Consider the following 20810-nt stretch of genomic DNA (forward strand, 5'->3'; position numbering starts at 1 on the left):
GAAACAAGTTATATGAATTGTTGAATGTGAAACTGATGATGTGCCCTGTAAACTTTCACTCAATCCACAATAAAAACCTTAAATAAAAAAAAAAATAATAATACAACCTATTACTATTTGTACAATGCAGCTGAAGTAGTGTTTAAGGTAAATATGTATCTTTAAATGCTTATCTTAGAAAAGTATAAAATCCATGACCAAAAGTCACATCTTAAGAAGCTAAAAAAAACTCTTAAAAGAGATAGAAAAACAAATTACCAACTAAACCTGGAAAGGAAAGAGACCCCGGAAAAACAAAGCATTATTTAAAAAATGGAACAAAGTAGGAGGCCTCACTTCCCAATCTCAAAACCTACTACACAATCCCAATGGTCAAAACAGCCTGGTACTGGTACAGTGAAAAAACACATAGGTCAATGGAACAGAATTACGAACCCAGAAGTAAATCCATTTATCTGTGGTCAGCTGATCTCCGACAAAAGGCCAAAATGCATTAAATAGTGAAGAGTCTCCTCAACAAATGGTGCTACCCAAATTAGAAATCCACTTGCACAAAAATGAGACACGACATACAAATTAATTCGACATGGAGTAAAAACCTAAATATAAAGCCTTGTTGTTGTTAAGTGCCGTCGAGTCGGTTCCGACCCATAGCGACCCTGTACAGAGTTTCCGAGGGTGTAAATCCTTACGGGAGTAGAAAGCCTCATCTTTCTCCGGCGGAGAGGCTGGTAGTTTCGAACCGCTGACCTTAAGGTTTACAGCCCGATTCGTAACCACTACGCTACCAGAGCTCCTTAAATATAAAGCCTAGAACTATAAAAATCATCAATGAAAAAATGAGGACGAACAAGAACTCTGATACAGTGCATAAATACACTATCAAATATAACTGAAAACATATAGAAGACAAAATAGATGACTGGGACCTCCTAAAAATGAGACACTTATGTGCATCAAAGGATTTCACCAAAAGAATGAAAAGAGAACTCAAAAACTAGAAAAAGATGTTTTGCAACATAACAGACAAAGGATTACTCTCCAAAATTTACAGAACACTTCAATGCCGCATGAACAAGCCAAAGAATCCAAATTAAAAATAGGCAGAGGACATGAACAGACACAATTCACCAAAGAGGACATTCAGGTGGCCAAACAAACATATGAAGAAATGCTTATGATCACTGGCCATTGGTGGTGGTGGTTACGTGTCGTGGAGTCGATTTTGACTCATAGTGACCCTATACAGGGTTTCTGAGGCTGTAAATCTTTACGGGAGCAGAACGCCTCATCTTTCTCCTGTGGAACAGCTGGTAGTTTTGAACTGCTGACCTTGAGGTTCACAGCCCAATTCGTAACAACTATGCTACCAAATCTCCTTTGTTGTTGCTAGATGCCATCGAGTTGGTACCGACTCATAGCGACCCTATGCACAACAGAATGAAACATTTCCCAATCCTGGATCAACCTTACTATTGTTGCCATGTTTGAGTCCATTGATGCTGCCACCTGGCCAATCCATGTCATTGGGGGTCTTCCTCTTTTTCTCTGACCCTCCACCTTAACAAACATGATATCCTTCTCCAGTGACTGGTCCCTCCTGACACTATGTCTAAAGTATGAAAGACGAAGTTTGGTCATCTTGGCCTCCAAGGAACACTCTGGCTGCACGTCTTCCAAAACAGATCTACTGGTTCTTTTGGCAGCACATGGCACTTTCAATATTCTCTTCCAACACCATAACTCAAAAGCATCAATTCTTCAACGATCTTTCTTATTCACTGTCCAGCTTTTGCGTGCATATGAGGTGACTGACAATACCATGGCTTGGGTCAGGTGCACCTTAGTCCTCAAGCTGATTTCTTTGGCTCTTGAACACTTTAAAAATGTCTTGTGCAGAAGATTTGCCTAATGCAATACGTCGTATGATCTTTTGACTACTGCTTCTGTGAGTGTTGATAGTTGATCCAAGAAGAATGAAGTCCTTGACAAGTTCAATCTTTTCTCCGTTGGTAAAAATGTTGTTTATTGGTCCACTGGTAAGGATTTTAGTTTTCTTAACATTGAGATGTAATCCATATTGAAGGCTGTGCTCTTTGATCTTCATCTGTGTTATAAATCCTCTTCACTTTCTGCAAGCAAGGTTGTATCATCTGCATATTTCAGGTTGTTGTTAATGAGTCTTCCTCCAATCCTGATGCCACGTTTTTCTTCATATAACCCAGCTTCTCAGATTATTTGCTCAGCATACAGGTTGAATAAGTCTGGTGAAAGAATACAACACCTTGTCGCACACTTTTCTTAATTTTAAACCATTCAGTATTCCTATATCCTGTTCAATCAGAAACAACTCAGTATGCAACCGTTCTGCAGTCAGGAGCACCTCTCCTCTGCCCAACTGCAGGCACGCCTTGCTTTTCTCTTCAGCCTCTCATCCATGTGGCTCTCATTCAGCTTCTGCTCTGTTGGGACAAGTGTTACAAAGCTTCTTAGCATGTCTGTAAATGCCCAAACAGCAAAAGCCAGCCTCATGCCCGCAGTCACTCAGTTTTACTGAGTCCATTCATTGGGAAGACCACAGCTGCTGTCTCTCTCTCTCCATGCTGCCACCAGTTTTCCAGGTATGGATCTCATATTCTGCTCAGGGCTCTTCTTTCTTGATGATGCTCGGATTCCCTATTCCTGTTTTTGAGATGGCTCCTTTTAAGTTTTTCTAAGCTAACCAATCCTGACATTAAGAATCCTATATACTTGCATGCTCCCACCCAAACATTTGGTGGGAGTATGAGAAGACCTTGGATAGAAAAATCATATAAAACAAATTCATGGCACTACAAACCCATTCTGTGAAACAAAAATACATCTTAACTTTTTATATAGAAATAATAACTTGAATTTTGGCAAGCAGACGCTTTATCTAAACGTTAATAAGGTTTTACACTTTTTAAATCATATTTCAGTTTTATAAAAATAATTAGCTACATACATACTAGAACCTGGGTTTGGCACTACAGGATAAGCACATAACTGATAACAGCAAGGTTGGCAGTTCAAAACTGCCAGTCACTCTTAGAGACCATCTACATACAGGGTTTCAGTAAGTTGAAACCAACTTGATGGCACACAACAACATATCCATACAACAGAATATTATTTGGCAATAAAAAGGAATGAAGTACTGATAGACGACACACTATGGATGAAATGAAACAGTACGCTAAGTGAAAGAAGCTAGCCACAACAGGTAACATACTATGTGAGTCCATTTATAAGATGTCCAAATAATGTCCATTTGGGGAAGCCAATAGAGACAGGAAGTAAACTATTTTGCCTAGAATTGGAGAAAAAGTAGCCTTGGTGGTGCAGTGATTAAACACTTGGCTACTGACCAAAAATCAGTGATTTGAACCCATCAGATGCTCTACAAGAAACAGCTGCCAGTGTGCTTTTGTAAAGATTGTTGTTGTTGTTAAGTGCCGTCGAGTCGGTTCCAACCCATAGCGACCCTGTACAGGGTTTCCGAGGGTGTAAATCTTTATGAGAGTAGAACGCCTCCTCTTTCTCCCATGGAGCAGCTGGTAGTTTTGAACCGCTGACCTTAAGGTTCGCAGCCCGATTCGTAACCACTACGCTACCAGAGAAAATTATAGCCTTGGAACTCCTGTGGGGTGAGTCGGACTCTACTTTACAGCAACTAGTTTGATTTAAGTTGTAGAGTCAGAAAGGGGGAGGAGGGGCTGTGTAAGTGCACAGGTTTCTTTTTGGGGTAATAAAAATGTTCTAAAATTGATTGTGGTGATAGTTGCACAACTTTGAGTATACCTGACATACCTTTGAGAAAACACTGACATACACCAGTCGTTCCTCGGAATCGCTACGAATCAGAACCAACTTGAAGGCACTTAACAGCAACAAATATAATTTAAATGAGTGAAATGTATGGTATATGAATTATATCTCAATAATTATTTTTTAGCCAACAATTATAAGACCTCATTAACTTACAAACTGGTTCATAATATAAAAAAAGTACAAGCATAAGCTACTAAGGCCTAAAAGATCATTTAAAAGAATAAAGGGCATATCAGGAGTAGTACGATTACGGTGAAACTAGGCAAATTTAAGAGAAAAACATTATTATTGGGTAAACAAAAGTCCACAGTTCAAACTCACCAGCTAGTCCTCGGAAACGCTATACAGGGTCGCTATGGGTCAGAACTGACTCGACAGCACTTAGCAACAACAACAACAACAACAACAAAAGATTAGGAGAAATTCTAGCCTACTGAGTTGATTAACTGGCTAAATGTAGAAGAAAATGGGGATCCTAAATTACAGCATCCATATCTAGCCCCTTAACAGGAGTGCTAGTGACACAGTGGTTAAAGCACTAAATGAAAGTGGTTCAAACCCACCAGCTGCTCCGTGGTAGGAAAGATGTGGCAGTCTGCTTCCAGAAAGATTTACAGTCTTAGAGACCCTATGGGGCAGTTCTATGCTGTCCTGTAGGCTTTCTAAGAGTCTGAATCAACTCAATGGTAGTGGGTTTCGGCCCTTAACATACAACAGTCCAAAGATTAGTAGTTTCTGAATAGGACAGGGAACGTATTACTTAAAAAAGATCATTTCTAAGTAGAAGCAATTCATTTAATTGCAATAGTTCATTGATAAATGAATGAAAAATCATGAAGAAAAAATACCAAATGAAAAACAGTTTCTTTTAAATTTAATTATTTGCAGACTGAAAACCAAAACCAAAACGTACTATTCACAAGTTTGTCATCATTTTATAAGCCTAGCAAGCCAGTCATGGCAAATATCATAATTAGAATATAGCTTCTCTAGCTAGGCAGAGCAAAACTAAGTTCTGCAAAACTAAAATGACTTCATTCTACTAAGATTAGCGTTCAGTGGCATAGCACATGAGGCATATGAAACATTACCTTTTTTCTGAAGAATCCTACCAGAAACTTACAAACAGAACATTGGACTAGAGTTATAATTTAACACACCAGTGCTTACCTTAACAATTCATCGTTCTAAATACTTTCAAAATTTCAATAAAGAATATTAATGGTAAAGCATAAATGAAATAAAGGTGAGAAAGCAAAAAAGATTCTAATTTTCGTGTCTGAGTTTAAAAAAAGACTTTTTTTTTCTAGGAACTGCGATATTATATGTATGGTCAGGTATAAATGAACAAATGCTAAAAATTATGTTCATCTTCTAAATTTATATTCTTTTAAATGTTTTAGAATAAAAGCTGTACCTGAGTTTAAGGCTGTCTGAGAGTCTTTCAGCTTCTTCAATAGCTTTTTTGATGGTTGAAGTCCCAAGAATTGAATGAAAGTGGTCCTAAAATTATAGGAAAACCATCCCATACTGTTAGTACTGGCCAATGTGACAGCAATAATGCTAAAAACATTATAGTCAGGGTGCTTATGGAAGGCCCTATTCAGGGTTGCTATGTGTCAGAACCAACTTGGTAACATACAACTACCACCACCATCATCCAGAATATTATGGAGATTTCAAAATAGAATCCTAATTTTACCTAGACTTTGCTATACTAATATTTTCAATATATTCCCCACTCACTTTAACAACAATAACACTTTTTTAGACAGTCCTGAATGCACTGTTCATAAACTGATTTTTCCAATCAGTAATCAGTAGAAGTAATGTCTTGCTAGTTGGAAAGCTTAATAGTCAATTTTATCTGTATCTTAAATATTTTCTAGCATAAAATATGAGTAAAATATACATATTTCTATAAAAGACTGGTGATATCTAGCTATTAAATTTAACCTCTCAAGCATCTGAAGTATATTAGAGAGGTTGAAGTCAGATTAAATAAAACAAAAGCTATTCAAAAATAGAAGTAGATGAAATATCTGCTACTGAAAACCATGAACTGAACAACTGCAGCATTAGAGACAATGGTCTGGGTCACTTGAGCCTTTGTAGGGAGCTTCTGAACCTGAGCTTTTCCTGCAGCTTTTAACTAGTTAATCCCTTTGGAAATGCAATGGATACTCAGTGGAAATGGAAAAATCGCTTACTGATTAACATTTACTTCCAGTCTTTTCAAGTTAAAAATACTGGGAGCTACAAAAACATTCCCAATCTTGTCAAAGGAAAACTTAACTACTAGTTCATAAAAAAGTAAGCAAAAAATAAAAAACAAGTACATAAAAGTAGCCCTGTTATAACAGCAAATACCAAAACTGCCAAAGTTATCCATATTTACAAATCTTTCAGTATTTAATTTACTTAAGGATCTTCACATTTCTATTTAACCAATTCTTTAAAAATACTGTAAAAACCACCAAAGAATATGTAAAACCTTCTTTGAATTTATGCTAGTCTGTCTCTTGTTATAAATAAGTATGCCTAAAAATGCTACAAGGAATCTCCCAGGGCCACTACAACCATGTGTGAAGTGATGAATGAGCAGCTAAATTCAAGGAGCCTCCTCACCAAAGCTGATCTAAAATCCAGCAACAGTTATTGGCATAACATAGCTGGTGAGAACAAACACCAGCAGTGATTTACCACCATTAAGTGAAACTCATTAAAGTTATCCCTAAACTAACAATGCAAAAAAAAAAAAAAAAAAGTGGTAGAACCACCCATACAACATTCTTTCCATTTCTTTGACCTAGACTCTGTGGGGTTTTTTGCATGTTTCTGAGCAATCAAAATGCAACCATTTTCTCTAATAACACTTATTCCAGTCACTGGTTCTCTTTATCATTTACACCTCCTTCATCCATCCATGGCCTCAGTAAAGTCAAAGACTGGCACCTACTCAAAGGATTAAAAGCAAAATAAGTTATTCTGGAAGTGATCAGTACTCATTTTGCAAACTGAGATCTATTTAAGTGTGGCTACAACGTCAGTTTAGGAGCTCTGGTAGCATAGTGATTACGAATCGGGCTGTGAACTGCAAAGTCAGCAGTTCGAACCTACCAGCTGTTGTGTGGGAGAAAGATGAGGCTTTCTGCTCCCGTAAAGATTTACAGTATCAGAAACCCTGTACAGGGTCACTATGAGTCGGAACTGACTCCACGGCACATAACCAACCAACCAACAATGTCAGTTAAATATAAAAAGCTGTTACATAAAAACTTAAGTGACTAAATCTTGAACCTTGAGAGGACAGTATTGTAACAGTTGCACTTTTTCTTATTTGTTGTTGTAAAGTGCAGTCTAGTCGGATCTGACTCATAGAGACCTTGTAATAGGTTTCCAAGGAGTGATTAGTGGGTTTGAATTGCCAACCTTGTGGTTCAAACTGACCTTGTAATCCAGTGCTTATCCTATAGTGCCACACCAGGACTCCTTTTCTCATTTAATGTATGAGAAAATGGAATCATTTCACTTGACCTAAAAACATTTGTTACAAAAGGAAATAGATCGTGAATCTGTATGTTGCTCTAAGGAGTCCTGATATGGAACTGTAGGATAAGCACTCAAATGCAATGTTGGTTTCAACCGCAAGACTAGTGGTTCAGATCCACCAGCCACTCCTCAAAAACCCTATGCAGAATCGCATGAGTTGGAACCAATTCAACAGCATAATGCTCTAATCTTAACAAACACAAGACAATGTATGTTTGTAAATAATGAAACAAAATGTACAGTCTTTTTTCTATCTGCTTAAGAGCTTGAACTTGCTGTTGCATAATGTGATCTAAATTTCATGGACAGTTAAAACTTTTAGAGAAAATCAATAGCTCCAGCACACAAAAGTAAAAAGTACCTGCTGTTGCTTGAAATCAGGTCTTTGTCTGATAAGATCATAAACAGTCACATATTTCATATATAGCACATAGGCCTTTTCCTCATCACGATCTAACCTGCTTTCTTCTGCTGCCTTGAAGATTTTCACGGCACTCTGTACATACCTTAAAATGAGAAAAAACAGAATTAAAATGCTTGACATCTGGGGGGAAAAACCAGGTTATGTGTAAAATCCATAGAGAATCTTTATATAGCAAACGCAATCATTTAGTGTACGTTACACATTAGACTGCTAACCATAAGGTTGGTGGTTCAAACTCAACTCCAAGGAAACCCTATGCAGGGTCCCTCTCTGAGTCATAACTGACTTGACAGCACACAATAACAACATTTCAGAATTGATAAAAAGTTGGATATGTTTAAATATGACCTGAAAATTTCTTTAAATACTTCTGTTTCATATTTATGTTGTTGTTGTTAAGTGCCATCGAGTCAGTTTTGACTCATAGCAACCCTGTAGAGGGTTTTCAAGGAGCAGCTGGTGGGTTTCAACTGCTGACCCTGTGGTTAGAAGTCTAGTGCTCATCCTACAGCACCACACCATACTAGTCACATTGTGAAAAATGCATTTCTAGTCCTGTTTTACAGAACTTTGGTATAATAGATAATTGCTAACAAGTGGTCCTAGGCCGTCAACATAATTATAGTCTATAATGTAAGAATATAACTGCGTACTATTTGTACTGATTTATTATCCTTTACTTATTTTATTGTTAAAACAAATACCTTATTCTTTTCTAGCCATAAAGCAAAATTGCCCCCACCTAAAAATCTAAGAAACTAGGTCCAAGAAAGAGGCCATGACTGCAATCTTCCTTCTTGATTACAGTTCTGTACAAAATGCCTGACTGCCCTGGAGGGAAAGGAGAGTTCAGGTATAAAACTTAAAATTATACTTCAATAAAATATTTTGATGATCCTTTGATGCTCATAATATGAATATTTTCTCGAGTTTATTATTTTAACCAAGTGTTTAGAAAGAAGAGTAATAAGAGAGGAATTTCTACAAGAGGAATTCAAATTTTGACAACCAAGTTATAGAGGCAAATGCATACATGGTGGAGGTGGTGGTTATGTGCTGTGGAGTTGGTTCCGAATCAGAAAGACCCTGTGTATAGGGTTTCTGACGCTATAAATCTTTACAGGAGCAGAAAGCCTCATCTTTCTTCTATGGAACTGCTGGTAGTTTCCAACTGCTGACCTTAAGTTTAGCAGCCCAATTTGTAACCACTACACAACTAGGGCTCCTAAATACTTATATTACAATATGCTTTATCAGTAACTTATAAAGAACAGCGACCTGGTTTTCTATGGTTTTCACACTAGGACATGAATTAGTTATGACATTAGTCAGGTCAAGAAACTAGAACTTGTTACAAGGAATAAGCTAAAGATGGTCCTACACGGAGACCATTTCAGCCACTGTAGATGCCCTGCCAAGGATGGTATCACAGTCCTGGGACAGTGGTAAATCAAACACAAATAGCAGTTTAATATCCTGATGCCAGCATATTACAAGGGCCTCTGTGTGACAGATCTAGCTGACGACAATCTACTGTGAGTCCAGGGAAGCAGGCAAGCATTCTAAAAGGATTCTAGCATTCTGTGGATCAGTACTGTAATAGAGCAAGAATAGGAGTTTAAGATTTCTAGGAGGTCCTTCCTGCATACTACTTCCTTTGGAATCTAGGCACAGCGCTAAAGCAGACACTGCTAGAAAGGATGGACCCATTTTAGGAATAGATGATGCTCTCTAAGAAAGATTTTAAGATCCTTTTATCTTTCCCAATCTGAAACTTCCAAACTGAAAATCATTCAAAAGGAGTGAAATCAATCTGCTTTCTCTGTCACCCATCAACATTATTAACTTACTGCAAGAAGCCAATCCCTCTTTTACTCTTTTTTACGCCTATAAGGTTTCTCCTTAAGAAGTCCATTTTGTCCTTAGTAATGTTTAGAAATATCAGCTGATTCTGGATTTTTTGCCTCCCAAACCTTCTTTAGAGTTCCTACTACCCCTTGATGAATTATGATCTACCTAACTTTCATGTATTTCCTTTAGGATTTGACTCATAAAAATGTCTTTGTGCAATCACAGGTTTTATTCAGGTGTTTCTTCATAGATTCATTTGGGATTGTACATAGCATTTTTTTAAGAGCCTCTCATTTCTCTCTGGCCAAAAAGCACCTATTTTCACCAAAGTCTGGAGTACATGGTTGACAAACCCTTCTTTTCTTTCTGAAACTGTTACTCCCAGGTCTACAGTGATGCAGAAGGAGGCCTGATGCCCACTGGTGAAACATTCAGCTGCTAACCCTAGGGCGCAGGACCTGGTAGTGGTTCGTTCTGTTGTGCATAAGGTCACTATGAGTTGGAACCGACCCAATGGCCCCTAACAACAAACAGCAGCAGCTCCATGTGACAAAGAGGTGGCACTCTGTAAGGATTCTGTAAGGATTCCAGCCTAGGGAACTCTACGCGGCAGTTCTACTCGGCTCTACTGAGTTGCTAAGAGTCAGAATGGACTTGAAGGCAGAAATCAACATAATAATATAGTTGCTTTTTTAATTTCTACACTTTCTACTTTGTTGGTCAAAAAAAATTCAGAGAAAAAGTTTCTTTACTGTATCCTGTCCCTTCAGATATAAAACTGTCAACAACTTAAAAATCTTAATGATATCCTATTTTTAGCTAAAGTAGGCTTCTAGTACATATCAAAATAGCTGGACCTCTATCATATTATATTTTGTCTCAGGAAGAATTTTGTAACCTCTACCAGGAATGCATCATCTCTAACCTTTGTCTCAGTCTACACTCTGAAAATAAAAAGGGAAAAAATGAATCAGTTTAAAATTCATGTCAAAATAGCACATTAATACTTTGCATAATGTTGGACAAAAAAGTACATATCTCATCTCTCATAAAGAATAAAAATGCTGCTTAATTAGCATTTTAACTGTTTTATTAAAGACAGTTTAAAAACACAGTTTTAGGATGAATAATTTTTAAAGACCCTTTGTAGTCTCTACCTCTTAAGTCTATGATATGGTACACTGTCCAGAGAGAAAAACATGTGCATTAGCAAAAGATAAAAATTCTGTACAGACTAGTTACAAACTTCTATAAGAAGCTCTTACTTTATTTATATGACTCGTTTCAAATAAACTCTAAAACAGAAAAGAAAATAGGAAAGAACACATACTTATTTGTGCTGGTTTTATCAGGTTTAATTTCTGTCTTCTTATTGAGGTCTTTTAGTGAAGAACTGAGGTAGAGTTCTTTAGGAACTGAAGCCACAGCAGGCATGACGAATAATCTTTATTGTTCCACTTTCACAATGAATGGTGTATTTCATTAAAAGTTGTTTTGTCCTGAAACAAAATATATACATGTAAGTCTACAATTAGTTTATAATTTTCAGCATTAAAATAAAACAAATATACAGCACAGGTGCACTCTACGCGGCTGTGGGGAGCAGAGCTGGGTCTCACTGTCAGAAGAGGACTACTTTGATGGTGAGAATTCTGATGATATGGAGGAAGATGAAGGGTTAGATGACTTGGACAATTGAGGAAGGCCAGAAGAACATTGAGATACTCCCCTCTGAAGAGCGACCACAAGCTAAACAGAAGAGGATCATCACACCACACGTGACCAAGTACTAGAAAGCCAGTGTGCTAGACCCCCGAGCCCCACAGAATGTGACGAGTACCCCTGTGACAGTGGAGCTGGAGAGGGAGACAGACCCCTTGCTCATCGCCATGAAGAAGCTCAAGGCCCAAAACATCCCCATCATCATTCACCACTACCTATCACACAGGAGCAATGAGGACTGGGGTGTGGCTAAACTCATCATCACTGACTGAGCCCATGTCAACTTCCTGTCCCACCTCAGTCTCTACACTCCCATTCTTCATACATTTAACTAACAAAATGCCTAACTTTCCATCCTGTCCCCCCAAAAGCATAAGACAAGTAAGCAATGAAAAAAAATAAAATCTTAAATTACATCCTTTTCTATCAGGATTAATTTTAAATTTTCTAAAGAACTTTGGTAGCGTAGTGGTTACGAATTGGGCTGTGAGCTGCAAAGGTCAGCAGTTCGAAACTACCAGCTGTTCCACGGGATAAAGATGAGGCGTTCTGCTCCCATAAAGATTTCCAGCCTCGGAAATCCTGTACAGGGTCGCTATGAGTCAGAACCGACTCCACGGCACATAACAACAACAACAACATCTTAAATGTCTATTTTGGGGATTTAAGATAAATGGTTTTGTTGTTGTTTGGTGCTGCTGAGTCAGTTCTGACTCACACTGACCTTGTATAGAGTTTCTGAGGAGCACCTTGTGGGTTTGAACTACTGACCTGAAGTTAACAGTCCAGTGCTTACACTACAGTGCCACACCTGGACTCTAAGATTATACAGTACATCAATGAATAGTTTAATTTTCTCCCAAATTTCATTAACTTATGAATTATTATTTATACTATAGTCTAAGTACAAGGAGCTCTGGTAGCGTAGTGGTTACAAATCGGGCTGCTAACCTCAGGGATAGCAGTTCGAAACTTCCAGCTGTTCTGCGGGAGAAAGATGAGGCTTTCTGTAAAGATTTACAGCCTCTAAACCCTGTACAGGGTCGCTATGAGTCAGAACCAACTCAACAACAAAAATCCTAAGGAGTGACAGATTGGTAAATCTTTCTGCTCCAATAAAGATTTTCAGCCTCAGAAACCCTTTGAGTCAGAATAGACTCAACAGCACCTGACAACAATGCTAAGTAAGGGCAACATTGTTGTTATTAAGTGCTATTGAGTCGGTTCCAACTCATAATGAATGTTAGGGGAAATTGAAAAAGGCCTCTAATCACCTATGCCGTTCAAGCTCCTTGGAAACCCTATGGGTCGCTATGGGTCAGAACCGACTCGATGGCATTTAACAACAACAACAACAACAATCACCTATGTGAAGCTCCAAAATGCTTTGATTCCAATCACACTTTAAATTGGTGGTGGCTGTGTGCCATCAAGTCAGTTCCAACTCATAGTGACCCCGTATAAGGATTTCAAGGCTATAAATCTTTATGGGAGCAGAAAGCCATACTTTTATCCTGCAGCAGCTGGTGGACTCAAACTGCTGAACTTGCAGTTAGCAGCCTAGCTCGTAACCAACTATGCCACCAAGGCTCCTTAAATTTCAAAAAAACAGATTTGAGGTATTAGAAGAAGCTGATATAGCCTTGGGAATATGGCTTTTGTACAGCAGTGTGAGCGTAATCACATTCATTGAGGAATGAATGTAAAGAAATTCAAGCAAGTTAGAAATGATTTTTTGAAATCTGACCATGAAAAGGAAACAAATGTGATAAAGTAAAGAGATGCTCCAGGAATATAGTTTCTCCTGACATAAAGAAAGCAACACCTGAGGTGTTATAAACGTCAGAATAAGGGAAAATGCAAGCCTTGACTTAAAGAATTAAAGAATCCTATGGGAGTCCTGGGGTGGTGCTGTGGGTTAATGCGCCAGACTGCGAAGCCGTTTGAACTGCAAGGTCAGCAATTGAAGCTCACCAGTTGCTCCTCGAAAACCCTGTATAGGGTCGCTATGGGTCGGATCTGACTCAACGGCACTTAACAACAACAACAATGGGCAAATTAGAGTCCTGGTGTAGAGCTGTAAGATAAGCCCAACACTGCAAGGTCATTTTAAACCACAATATCGGAGGTTCAAACCCACCAGCTGCTCCTCAGAAACCCTATACAGATTGGAATAGACTCAACAGCACTTAATAACAACGTACGCAAAATATCGATGATGTAGAAAGCATCAAACGAAGATAGAAGGAATACAGAGTTACTGGACAATGTTCAATCATTTCAAGAGATCAAGTGCCAATGGTACTGAAGGAAAAAGTCCAAGGTACACTGAAGGAACTGGCAAAGATCAAGGCTCTGGGAATACAAATTGAAATCTTTCAACAAACTGATGCTACACTGGAAGCACTCATTCATCTATGCCAAGATATTTGGAGTACAAATACCTGGACAATTGATCAGAAGAGACACATATTTGTGCCCATTCCAAAGGGAGTGACCTAGTAGAATGCAGAAATCATAGTACAGTATCATTAATATCACATGCAAGCAAAATTTCACTAAAAGATCATTCAAAAACAGCTGCTACAGTACATTGACAAGGAAGTGCCAGAGGTTCAAGCAGGATGTGGAAAGAGGGATATCATTGCTGACATCAAATGGATCTTAAAAGAAAGCAGAGAACACCAGAAAGATGTTTACCTGTGCTTTATTGATATGCAAAGGCTTTCAACTGTGTAGAGCATGGCAAGCTATGAGAGAATGAGTATTCCAGAATACTTAATTGTACTCCTGAGGAACCTGTACATAGATGAAAAGGCAGTCATTCAAACAGAATAAAAAGACACTTAATGGGTTAAAATTAGGAAAGGTGTGAGCAAGGGTTGTACTCTTTCACCATACTTATTCAATCTATATGCTGAGCAAATAATCCGAGAAACTGTATTATATGAAGAACATGGCATCAAGATTGGAGGAAGAGTCATTAACAACCTGCAATATGCAGATAATACAGCCTTGCTTGCTGAAAGCGGAGTTCTGGTGTGGTGCGATAGGGTAAGCACTCGACCACAAGGTCGGTTTGAACTGCAAGGTCAGTGGTTCAAACTCACCAGCCACTCCTTAGAATCCCTATACAGAGTCACTACGGGTAAGAACCACCTTGATAGCACTTAACAACAACAACAAAAAATGAAGACCAAAGACTACAGCCTTCAGGATGGATGCACCTCAACACAAAGAAAATAAAAGTCCTCAGTAAATAACATCATGATAAATGGAGAAAAGACTGAAGTTGTTAATGACTTCATTTTGCTTGGATCTACTATTAACACTTATGCAAGCAGCAGTCAAGAAATTAAACAACATATTGCATTAGACAAACCTGCTAATTAAGCAAGACCTCTTTAAAGTGTTCAAGAGCAAAGAAGCCAGTTTGAGAAGTAAGATGCACATGACCCAAGCCACGATATGTTCAAAAATTTTATATGTATGAGTATTGGACAATGAATAAAGAAGACCATTGAAAAACTGATGTATTTGAGTTATGGTGTAGGAAAAGAATAGTAAAAGTACCATGAACTGCTAGGACAACAAACAAATTTGTGTTGGAAGAAGTACAACCACAATTCTTCTTAGAAGCCAAGCTGGCAAGACTTCATCATACTTTGGACATATTATAAGGAGGGATCAGTCCCTGGAGAAGGACAACATGCTAGGTGTAAAGCGGAGGGTAAGCAAGAAAGAAGACGACCTCCACAGAGATGGACTGGCACAGTGACAGCAGCAATGGGCTCAAGCTTAATAACGACTGTGAGGATGGCGCAGGACCGGGCAAGTGTTCTGTTCTGTTGTGCATAAGGTCTCTGTAAGTCGGAACCGACTCAATGGCACCTAACAACAACAACAAAGGGAAAGCATTGTAAAGTAAAGAACTAGCTTTTTAAGAAGGCGCTTAAAGAAACCTAAGACCTGAGGGCTCCCACAAGAACCATCACTGTGGCAAAGGGCAGAGCATGTTGGTGCTTAAATTATTACTAAGGGCCAGGGAGAGTAAAATAGTGCCATGGAGCAGTTCTACTCTGTCCCACAGGCTGCTATTAGTCGGTATAACTTAAGTGGCAGTGGGGTTTTTTTGTTGTTGTTTTGTTTTTAAAAATGTTATGTTGTTGCTGTTAAATGCCGATGAGTCAATATTGACCCATACTGATCCTGTCTAGAGTTTCCGAGGAGTAGCTGGTGGGTTTGAACCACTGACCATGTGGTTCAAACTGACATTTAAGTCCAGAGCATTATCTTGCAGTGCCACACCTGGTGGTGGACTGCAAAGTGGGTGGTTCAAACCCACCAGTTGCTCTTTGGACACCCTAGATAGGGTCACTATGGATCGGAACTGATTTGATGGCACTTAACAACATGCTACATAGGCAAGCTAAAATAATATATCATTTTTTGTTGTCAAGTGCCGTCAAGTCGGTTTTGATTCATAGCAACCCTGTATAGGATTTGTGAGGCAGTAAATCTTTCAGGAGGCAGAAAGCCTCATCTTTCTCCTGTGGAGCAGCTGGCAGGCTCACACTACTGCCCTTGTGGTTCACAGTCCAGTGTTTATCCTATAGAGTGCTTAGCCATTCCAAAATTAAGTTTAAGTCAAATTCATGACATCCTGTTGTATAGAAGGCACTCGAAGACATGATCCCTTTTCTCAGTTTGTGAGAGAAAGTGGTAAGCAGTAATTATACAACATACTATGATATCAAGCTATAAAGTATAAGAAATACCATATTTGTACAAATAATGCCTATATTATAGTTAAGGGTATTTCAAAACCATGCAACCCCCTCAACACTATGTACTCTATGAGGAAAATAGAGTAATATGCAGAGAGAAAGATGAACTATGACAGGTGATTTTAGAAGGCATCACTGGAAAGACAGCATTTGGCTTGAGTCTTTGTAGAAGAAAGGTTTTGATAGAGATGAGGAATAGTTTGAGGAAAGAATCAAGAAAGTGAAGAAATTTTTAGGGACCATCTAGTATAGAGAATGAACAAGGATCTACTAGGCAATGAATATGGGGGGGGGGGGGAAATTTAAGAACAGATAATGGAAGATCTTGAAAGACATTTAAAGCATTTGTTTTGATTTTTAAAGGTAGTGGGGAAGCCATAACAGATCCTGAAGAAGGAAGTTAGGTGACCCAAACTGATGACAGTTAGGTTTTAAGAGACTGGAATAAGAAATATACTAGTAGTTACCTAATATAATGATCCTAAGGGAAGATGATAAAGCTCAGAACTAGGGCAGTGGATATGGAAAGGAGAAGGCAGATACAAGAGACACTACAAAGGCAGAATGACAGGACTAGGCAAATGAGTAGACACAGGGAGGAAAAAGTACAGGGATAAGATTATGATGACAAGAAAGTTTTTAGCAAGGGCTTCTAAGAGAAAGAGTATATACTTCTTTTTTAAAAATACACAAGTATTTTATTTTGTCTAACCCAACATTTCCCCAAAACAATGGAATCTTTTTTTCCATAGAATTATCAACATCCTACCTAAAGTATTTATTAGAAATTTCTGAAAAGACACCTCAAGTACAAACTGATGGGCTATATCAGGAGCATCATACCAAGCCCCTGTTTTTAGCTGCTGTTCTATCAACCCCACATGACAGAGTAGACTTTAAAAAAAAAAAAAAGATTGTACTTTTATTACATTACCTCTTCTGCCCTTATTTGATTTCTGAGAATAGTTAAGTTAATTAACAACCTTCTCTGATAATGTCTAAAGTCTGTCAGAGGACCAAAGTTGTTTCTATTCTCATTAACAAAATTATATATTTTAAAGTATACTGTCAAACAAAGGAGCTCTGGTGGCATAATGGTTTAGTTGGGCTGCTAATCTCAAGGTCAGTAGTTCGAAACTACCAGCTGTTCTGCAGTACAAAGATGAAGCTTCTTTCTGTTCCATTAAAGATTTACAGCCTCAGAAACCCTATACAGGGTTGCTATGAGTCGGAACCGACTCCACGGCACACCACCACCTCCTGTCAAACAATGATGCCTACGTTAAAAAGACTTTCAGCATCATGTCAATTGCTATTTCAGTTTCTACAATCATATGTATTTCTGCAGAAGTCAAAGCACAAGACAAAAAATATTTTTTCCCTACCCATGAAAGAAATCAAAAAGGGCTATGTACACAACTTAAATCTACATGAAGTTTAATGTGTTACAAGTTTTGATACATTATTCTGCTGCATTTGCCTTTAAATAAAGCTAGAAACAACTGACAAAATTACTTAAGGTCAAAGTGACTGGATTAATTCATAATTTCCTTGTTTGGGCTGTAGTACTAAAAACAAAAGCAGCAGCAACAAACACATTGATACTTACGTAAGCATGTTGAATACGAACAGAGCTCAAATAACTTTTAGAATGGATTCATTTAGATCTAGAACTAAATATACTAAAAATACTATAATTATGTTATACTTCAGAAAGGATCATAATAAAAAAAAAATAGTTATCAAAGTTCTTTTATGAACAAAATGTATCTCAAATCTCTCTTCAAATTTACACTTTCTCTCTACCTCTGAGGTCCCTCTGATCCTTTCAAAGAGTAGGGATTAGATAAGAAAATGAAGACAGCAGTTGAGGTTTGCAGTCACTCAAACTGGTCTTGATAACTAGGGCTTCACATCAAGCACTGACGAAGTCCACAACAAAGTTGAAACGAAAGCAAGGTTTGTCTTTGTTGCCATGCACCATCTTTCCAGATCTTGGCTCTCCAGGAAGTAACAGTATTCATTACAGCCTCTAGCCGACTACAACCAACTAGTCAAGTCTGACTCATATTGACCCGGTACAGGGTTTCCAAGGCTGTAGATCTTTATCGAAGCAAACAGCCTCAGAGCGGCTAGTTGGTCTGAACTGCCAGACTTTTGCAGTTAGCAGTCCAGTGTTTATTCGATAGTGTGGAGTCCTGGTGTGGTATAAGTACTGGACTGTTAACAAGGTTGGAGATTCATATCCACCAGTCACTTTTCAGAAGCCCCACAGCCCTTAACAATAACAACAATGTGTCCAGCATGGTGCTAGATGTTTGAAGGCAGATATTTAACAATCCATTAAGATCATGCTCAGCATTAAAAAAAAAAAAGAGAGCAGAAATTTTCAGAATATGTTTCATATAATCAGGTTAAGTACTGTTTCAAGAAACTTGTTTCTGGTGTGTGTATGTGTATATATACTAAGTTAGGATATAAATATATTTCAAATATATATATACTTCATACTCCAAATTAGAATTTTAAAATTTCAAAATCTTGTGCTTACAGCAATGTTACTCAAACTATGATCCACAGACCAGTGCTAGATGGGGAACTACTTGTTACTTGTTGTTGTTGTTGTTGTTGTTGTTAGATGCTATCAAGTCGGTACCGACTCACAGCTACCTCATGCACAGCAGAACGAAACACTGCCTGATCCTGGGCCAACCTCACAATTGTAGCCACACTTGAGTCCATCGATGCTGCTACTTGGCCAATCCATGTCGTTGGGGGTCTTCCTCTTTTTCTCTGACCTTCCACCCTGTTGTTGTTGTTAAGTGCCTTCGAGTCGGTTCCGACCCATAGCGACCCTGTACAGGGTTTCCGAGGGTGTAAATCCTTACGGGAGTAGAAAGCCTCATCTTTCTCCCGCGGAGCAGCTGGTAGTTTCGAATTGCTGACCTTATGGTTCGCAGCCCGATTTCGTAACCACTACGCTACCAGAGCTCCTTACACATGAGTATATCAGCATATAATAACATATAAATCCATTATCAACAGAAGTCAGGAAATGACATGGTTTAAACCATTTGATAAAATCCAACATAATTTCTTAATAAAAACTTTCAGCAAACTAGACAGAGAAAGAAATTTCCTCAACTTACCCACTCCCCACAAAAAAAGAAAAACAATCACACTTAGGAAGAATAGGTTGAATGCTTTCCCCCCCTAAAATAAGGAAAATGTAAGAATGTCAACATACTGGAGATTTGGGCCTGTGCAATAAATCAAGCAAATAAACTAAACAAAAACATGGATTCAAATTGAAAGCAAAAAAGCAAAACTATCTTATAATTCACAGACAAGAACAGTCTATGGAGAAAATCATACAGAATCTATAAAAGAGCTACAAGAACTAAGAGGTGACTTTAGTAATGTTGCTAGATACAGTTTCCAAAACTTAGCCACCAACCATAAGAAACTTAAAAAACAAAGATTTGCAATGCATCAAAAATACGACATACAATAAAACCTGTGGCAGTCACACACACACACATATATATATACGGTTTCTGAAACCATGAATTTTTTCTGAAGCAGACAGCCTCTGATTTCGTAGCAGAAACCATATAGGCAAAATGACATATACAAAACTATAAAGAAAAAAAACTGCCAACCCAAGAATCATGCCCAGCAAAGCTGCCCTTAAAATATGAGAGTAAAATTAGGACATTTTCCACCCTAGCAAACATGATATCCTTCTCCAACACTTGGTCCCTCCTGACAATATGTCTAAAGTATGAGAGACAAAGTTTGGCCATTCTGGCCTCCAAGGAGCACTCTGGCTGTAATTCTTCCAACACAGATCTGCTGGTTCTTCTGGCTGCCCATGGCACTTTCAATATTCTCCTCCAACACCGTAACTAAAAAGCATAAATTCTTATACAGTGTTCCTTATTTACTGTCCAGCTTTCACATGCATATGAGGTTATTGAAAATACCACAGCTTGGGTCAGGCACACCTTAGTCTTCAAGCTGACATCTTTGCTTTTCAACACTTTAAAAAGGTCTTGTATAGCGGATTTGCCTAATGCAATACGTCATTTGATTTCTTGACTGCTGCTTCCATGAGTATTGATAGTTTTTTCAAGAAGAATGAAGTCCTTGACAACTTGTTACTAGTCTTATATTTCTGATAGAATTAAATCAACTAAGCACATTCACTTTCTGCCACAAGTCGTTTATCTCATTAATGACCTTGACAAAGATCACATGTAACAAACAGTTCAGAGACTGGCTACTTTGAATAGCACTGTGCTAGAAAGGAGTCCTGGTGTTGAATAGGCACTAGATCTCAAGGTCAATTTGAATTGCAAGTCAGTGGTTCCAACTCAACAGCCGCTCCTCATACAGGGTCTCTATGAGTCACAACCGACTAAACAGCACTTAACAACAGCGGTATAAAGAATTTGATAGGGTTTCTGGTCTCAAACATCTTGGTCTAATTACCAGAACTGAACTAGTAAACAGTTCACTGCCATCAGGTCATTTCCAACACATAGCAACCTTGTTCTTGTAGTTCATTTCTTGGTATAAGTCCTAAAGTGCTTGCTATGTATATTGTACCCTTAGTACAG

General features: G+C 38.2%; 1 protein-coding gene across 1 annotated transcript in view; it reads right to left on the bottom strand.

The window, feature by feature from the left end:
* The window catches only part of USP8 (ubiquitin specific peptidase 8), a 61661-nt gene extending 50548 nt beyond the window's left edge, over window positions 1-11113 (bottom strand). The window contains exons 1-3 of the mRNA XM_006831656.1: window positions 11010-11113; window positions 7766-7910; window positions 5270-5355 (exon numbers count right to left, since the gene is read on the bottom strand). Of these exons, the coding sequence (XP_006831719.1) occupies window positions 5270-5355; window positions 7766-7910; window positions 11010-11113 (335 nt within the window). The remainder of the gene's footprint in view (window positions 1-5269; window positions 5356-7765; window positions 7911-11009) is intronic.
* Window positions 11114-20810: the final 9697 nt, after the last annotated feature.

This window comes from Chrysochloris asiatica, unplaced genomic scaffold, assembly GCF_000296735.1.
Source record: "Chrysochloris asiatica unplaced genomic scaffold, ChrAsi1.0 scaffold00004, whole genome shotgun sequence".
In the NCBI taxonomy this organism is placed as follows: domain Eukaryota; kingdom Metazoa; phylum Chordata; class Mammalia; order Afrosoricida; family Chrysochloridae; genus Chrysochloris; species Chrysochloris asiatica.